Source organism: Ostrinia nubilalis, chromosome 16 (genome assembly GCF_963855985.1).
Source record: "Ostrinia nubilalis chromosome 16, ilOstNubi1.1, whole genome shotgun sequence".
In the NCBI taxonomy this organism is placed as follows: Eukaryota; Metazoa; Arthropoda; class Insecta; order Lepidoptera; family Crambidae; genus Ostrinia; species Ostrinia nubilalis.
This window is the reverse complement of record NC_087103.1, coordinates 7157699-7164716: the sequence shown is the minus strand read 5'-3', so window position 1 is coordinate 7164716 and position 7018 is coordinate 7157699. Positions and strand designations below refer to the sequence as shown.

At 40.9% G+C, this 7018-nt stretch overlaps 1 protein-coding gene across 1 annotated transcript; it reads left to right on the top strand.

Annotated features, from left to right (window-relative positions):
- Positions 1 to 355: 355 nt before the first annotated feature.
- LOC135079316 (uncharacterized) lies at positions 356 to 6510 on the top strand. Its single transcript, XM_063973946.1, has 2 exons — positions 356 to 1314; positions 5947 to 6510. Exons 1-2 carry the CDS (start codon positions 1021 to 1023, stop codon positions 6271 to 6273), a joined length of 621 nt encoding a protein of 206 aa, XP_063830016.1. The 5' UTR covers positions 356 to 1020; the 3' UTR covers positions 6274 to 6510.
- The last annotated feature ends 508 nt before the right edge of the window (positions 6511 to 7018 follow it).

Sequence of the window (7018 nt, the reverse complement as noted above, 5' to 3'; positions counted from 1 at the left end):
ATGCCCCGGATAAGTTTTTGTAGCTCCTTTGAAGCATGTGCTAGAGAAATTGTAGAAAATTCTTGAGCGCATTTATTTGTAGGCACTTAGTAATTTTACACGAACGGGTGAACAAAACGCTCTGCAACCACGTTAGGTTATTTCAAGTGTGGGCTCGTTAGTCCGTCTAGAATTGTATTGCTTACAAAAGCTTTTATCAAAAATGTCTTATTTCGTGCCATTCTTGAGCAGATATTTTGCTGACTGTTTCGGTTTTATAACACGTTTCGAATCCCTTGGCGGCACAGTTTAGTGTTATTTTGTAGCGTTCCGCCGAAATCTATGTGCATAGTACGTTCTTTTGTGATAGTGTCAACGCACAAAACTCCGCCCCCCACTGAAGGGCGCCCGAGCATCGTTCGGCGTATTCATACATTCGCCGTTCTCCTCTCACTCGCCGTCAGACACCGCGCCGCACGCACGTACCGCGCTCCTAATTAAATTTTGAAAGTCACCATTGTACTCGTAACATCGTAATAAATAACTGTTCCTGAAAAGCTGGTTTTTATGAAGATTCCCTCCAAGCTTTGGACCTTCGAGCCAAGATTACAACGCAGAAGACCGGCAACGACCTTTGGACTGAGGGAAAGTTATTCAACGGCGGAACCGTTACTTCAAAATCTGAAGAAGGCGCAGTCATCACCACGTCACGTCATCATCGAGCAGCAAAATCGGGGACAACAGAGCGGAGGCTCATCCACGAAAGCTATCACAAGCAGCAAATCGAGGACAACAGAGCAGAGACTCATCCACGAAGGCTGTGACGCACGCAGACGAGGTCCAGGTTGCCTCGCTTCCCGCTTCCACGCAGTTTATCTGATTCTTCATCATCGCTTGCATCTTCTCTTCATTGCACCTACGCTTAAGTATCTTTTTTCATTACATTTTACACAGATCGTTATAATTTTCTCATAACCGCTATAGTTTATTCATTGTCAGTTTTAACTACCCCACTTCATACTAAATTAATTTCTATTCACAATGACGAAATTAGTTGAACTCAAAAGAAAGCGTGGTTCGTATAAAGCTAAGCTTACGCATTTTAAAACCTTTTTAGATAATTTAACAAATCAAACCGAACCAAGTCAAACCCAACTCAGTGATCTCGGCCTCAGACTTTCCACCGTGGAGTCTTGGTACGGAGAGTATGACTCGTTACAAATAGAAATAGAAAGTTCGATGGAAATTTCAGAAACCGAGTGCGAGAGAGAGTACGAGTACCGCGAGAAGTTTGAGGTTGAGTACTTCGCGATCGTCGGCCGCGCTCGAGAGTGGGTAAGCAGGTTCACCTCTGCGCAGCCTGCCAAGGACGACGCAGCCACATCCTCGGTGGCAGGTACTGTCCTTACAGCAGGTACGCCTTCTTTGAATTTGCCCGTTATACAACTACCTACTTTTTCTGGTGATTTTGAGGATTGGCTTAAATTCCACGACACTTTTATTTCATTGATTCATACAAATGACAATATTCCTAGCATTAATAAATTTCACTATTTACAATCTTCATTAAAGGATAAAGCCGCAAGTGTCATAAATTCAGTAGATTTTTCTGCCAACAACTATGAAGTTGCCTGGCGCTTGTTATGTGAAAGATATCATAACAACAAAGTTTTAATCACCAACCACATACAAGCATTGTTTGACATCGAGCCCTTTACAAAGGAATCGTCAGTTTCATTACGAAATCTGATTGACAGCATCAAAAAGAACTTAAGATCTTTAGAGTCTCTTAACGTGAACACGCATAACTGGGACTTGTTAATCATTCATTTGGTTTGTACTAAACTTGATAACGCGACTAGTAGAAAGTGGAAAGAACATACTTGTAGTTCTGACCAATTGCCTGATCTGAACAAATTTATCACTTTCATTAAGAAACGTGCAGAGCTACTTGAAACTGTTAACTTAACGACAGTGAAACGTCGGCATAGCGAACCGGTAAACAATCGCTTACGCGCATTTGTATCGAATGCTAATACAACACAAGTTTCTCATGTGTGCCCATTGTGTAAACAAAGTCATGCCATTTATCAGTGTTCAAAATTCAAGTCATTGTCAATTAATTTGAGAATGAATAAAGTAAAACAACTTAAGCTTTGTGTTAATTGTTTGCGCTCGGGACACGAGGTTAATAAGTGTAGGTCCGGTCCGTGCAGGATATGTGCCAAATGGCACAACACAATGTTACACACTGATGCAACGTCAGCAGCGGAGCCGAGTCGACTCGCTCTGCCCAACGCATCCTCTAAACACGACAAAAACATAATGCTGAAAGCTCAGGAAGTCACAGATTCAGCCTCTGTCGATCACGACGACTCACAGTCATCATACGATGACGACACTTCCAATCACAGTGAGGTCGTACTTTCATCTACTCACAACAACTGCGTTCTCTTGTCCACTGTACTCGTTAATGTGATCGGTAGTGATGGCACTCGTCACACTGCCCGTGCCTTGTTAGACAATGGCAGTACATCCAACTTTATAACAGAGAAATTGAGGCAACAGTTAAAACTTAATGTTATTTCAACCTCAACTGCAGTGGAAGGGTTAAGTCGTGAGTCTGTACGCATTACAAAGCGTTCTAATGTCACTATTTCCTCCCGCACAGAGAATTACACAACTAACGTTAATTGTTTCATTCTTCAACACATAACTCAAATGTTACCTTCCATACATTTCAATATAGAATCATTAAACATTCCAAACAATATTAATTTAGCCGACCCAACCTTTAACTCGCCTTCCGAGATAGACATGTTACTTAGCGCCGACGTATTCTGGAATGTACTAGGTACTGAACGTATTGCATTGGGCAAAAACAAACCAATACTCAGTAACTCTAAATTCGGTTGGCTTGTATCGGGTGCAATACAGTCGCAACGCACTAATAATAACAATAAATACACACATAATCATACAGTCCACTGTCACTTTATCAACGATATTGAACTTCAAACGTCACTCGACAGATTTTTCGAATTAGAATCTGTACCCACGCCTCGTAAAACTACTAAACAAGAAAATGATTGCGAACTACATTTTTCATCAACAACAAAACGGCAAAAGGATGGTCGTTTTATTGTACAGATTCCTCTGAAACAGTCACCAGATGTATTAGGTGAGTCATACGACCAAGCACTTACTAGATTTCAATCATTAGAGCGTAGATTTGCTAGAAACTCATTACTTAAAGAAAAATATTGCAACTTTATGCAGGAATACATTGATTTGGGTCACATGTCGCCAGACACAATCATTAATGACGATAAACACAAGTACATATTACCTCACCACGGTGTTTTAAAAGAATCCAGTCTCACAACAAAGTTGAGAGTGGTATTCGATGCTTCAGCGAAAACTACGTCGGGCTTGTCATTTAATAACATTCAAAACATAGGCCCGACTGTACAAGATGATTTAATTACAATTTTAATTCGCTTTCGACAACACAAATATGTAGTTACTTCGGATTGTGAGAAAATGTATCGTTGTGTGCTAGTCGACGAGCAACAAAGATGCTTACAACAAATATTGTGGCGTTTTAATCCCACTCAAGAACTTAAACTATACAAACTTAACACTGTGACGTATGGCACCGCGTCAGCGCCGTACCTCGCCACCCGTTGCCTTGTACAGTTAGGTAGGGAATGTTTAGATCCATTGGTACGCAAAACTATATTGCATGATTTTTATGTAGATGATTATATAAGCGGCCACGACTCTAAAACAACTCTTATTCACATTATTAACGGAGTAATTAAGCAACTTAAAACTGGTCAATTTTATTTAAGAAAATGGCGCTCCAATATTCCTGAAGTTTTAAATCATATTGAATGTGAAACTACCAACGATGGTCTACTCAAGCTAGTGAATGATGACGACGCAAAAACGTTAGGTTTACGATGGTCTTGGAAATCCGATACATTATTATTTTCAGTCAATAACATAGATTTATCGTCCATCACTCGACTTAGTAAACGATCAATTTTATCAACAATCGGTCAAGTTTTCGACCCGCTAGGTCTCATTAATCCCTGTATTTTACAAGCAAAAATAGTACTACAAACACTTTGGGCTTCTAAGATCTCGTGGGATGACCCACTCCCTCCTGAAATTGAAAAGGAGTGGTTATTATTTTTGAAATCACTGCCACAACTCAACGAAATTGTTATACCACGTCGTATTGTTTGTAACTCACCTGTATGTATCGAAATACACGCCTTTAGCGACGCATCCCAACATGCCTATAGTGCATGTGTATACCTACGCACGGTGTCCGCAGACGGTAGCATTACTGTACAACTCGTAATGGCTAAAAGCAAGGTCGCTCCCCTAAAAAGTACTACGATACCTCGATTGGAGTTATGTGGCGCATTATTAGCAGTTAGGCTTGTAGAAAAGGTCAAGTCTGCATTAAGACTTACAATAAATCGTTGTTTGTTTTGGTGCGACTCTGCAATCGTCCTAGGATGGATTCGAACCCCCAGGTCGACCTTAAAGACCTTCGTGTTAAATAGAATTAATGAAATTACAGATCACACTGACTCAGATGTATGGAGATACGTACCTACCGATTTGAACCCGGCTGACATCGGTTCTAGGGGGTGTAACGCCAAACAGTTACAGTGCTCATCACTGTGGTTCTCCGGCCCATCATATTTGTTGCTATCTGAGTCTCAATGGCCCACTCAGTTGAATTATACACCGACTGATTTACCGGAAACTAAGTTACAGTGTAAACTGGCCTCTGCGCAACTTAACTATTATGAAAATTACTCAGATTTTAATAGGTTACAGCGGGTCACAGCTTACCTATTGAGATTCATACATAATTGTCAAAAACCTAGTAATAAATTCAGTGGTCACCTAAAAGTGAATGAATTGAACCGTGCCACTTATGCATTGTGTAGATTTGTTCAGACAGACAACTTTCCGGACGAATTAACTTCTTTATGTAATGAAAAGCCACTACATTTAAAATCAAAAATCTTAAATTTGAATCCATTCATATCTAATGAAAACATAATTCGTGTCGGTGGCAGATTGTCTAACTCCAATTATGACTATAATACAAAACACCCAGTTATGCTTCACGCGTCACATCATGTTACTAAATTAATATTTAAATATTATCATAAAATCCTAATGCACCCAGGGCCCCAATTGTTATTGTCAATCATTAGGCATAGGTTTTGGGTAGTGGGAGGCCGTAACTTAGCTAGAAAAATAACACATGAATGTCACACATGTTGTAGATTCACAGGCAAGACTATTCAGCCTATAATGGCCAGCCTTCCAAATGAACGACTTTATAGTCAATTTCCTTTCTTTAATACAGCTGTAGATTATGCAGGTCCAATTTTGATTGCCAATAGAAAGGGTAGGGGTTGTCAATTAATTAAGTCATACATTTGCGTATTTGTCTGCCTTGCTGTAAGGGCAGTGCACCTGGAACTGGTCACAGATCTGAGCACGGAGTCATTCATGGCTGCCTTGAACAGATTTATATCGCGCAGGGGTAAGCCCAGCTTTATCTATTCCGACAACGGAACTAATTTCGTAGGGGCCGCCAATGAATTAGCTAAATTTTTACGTGTAAAGTGTAATGATTTAAGTGAAAAGGCAGCGGAGCAGTCTATAATCTTTAAATTTTCACCCGCATACAGTCCCCATTTCAACGGCTTAGCCGAAAGTTCTGTTAAATCTATTAAACACCACTTAAAGCGAGTTACTTCAATGACTAATTTAATCTATGAAGAAATGAATACCGTTCTTATAGGTATAGAAGGAATTCTAAATTCACGTCCCCTAACTCCCCTCTCATCTGATCCTAACGACCTGGTACCTCTGACGCCTGCTCACTTTCTTATCGGACGAACACTCACAATGTTGCCTCATCCTCAGATTGCTGAAGAAGACCCCGCCAGGATACAAACGTTGCCACGTTATCGTCGCGCTCAGGCGCTCATAACGCATTTCTGGAATCGTTACTACCTAGAATACATTTCAGACTTGCAGAAGAGAACAAAGTGGCAATCAACCAAAGGTGGAGAGCTGCGCATTGGAGACCTGGTGGTGGTGAAAGACGACCGCCTCCCACCTAACCGCTGGCTGCTGGGACGAGTTGCCTGCCTCCATCCCGGCCGTGACAGCATCGCCCGCGTCGTGGACGTCAACACATCGGCAGGAGTTTTACGAAGGGCATACAACAGACTTTGCCCACTACCCTGATCATTTTAAACGCTTCAGCGTTTCAACCCGGGGAGCCTGTCAACGCACAAAACTCCGCCCCCCACTGAAGGGCGCCCGAGCATCGTTCGGCGTATTCATACATTCGCCGTTCTCCTCTCACTCGCCGTCAGACACCGCGCCGCACGCACGTACCGCGCTCCTAATTAAATTTTGAAAGTCACCATTGTACTCGTAACATCGTAATAAATAACTGTTCCTGAAAAGCTGGTTTTTATGAAGATTCCCTCCAATAGCGATAAGTTAGAACGCAGCCCGGCTCACTCATTAGCCATTTTACGTTTATGTTTACGATACGTATATTTTTTATCAGCGAAACATAAAAGAAACGGACGCGTCTTATCCTCCACATTACGCTTAAAGCTAACGGTGATATAAAAGCAAAGAAACTAAGACTTATTCCGGCTTTCGAGCGACTTACTCGGAGTTTACATGTGTGCAATAAAATATTTGAATTTAATTTACATAAATGTGAGTTGCATTTATTTATAAAACGATTCGTGTTTTTCGTGGCGTAACCTCTTCTATTCAAAATGGAATTATTAAAGATTGGCTAAGCAAAGCTTTTTGGGGTTAAATTGTATACCCAAGCGCTTTAGTGTGCAAGTCAGGTAAAATTTATGGTCCACAAACTCTTAAACTCAGATTAGAATGACTGTGCCCTCCACTTTTTTCTGAATATTTCAAAAGCAGAATATCAAAATTAAAATTTGCATAATGTTTACAT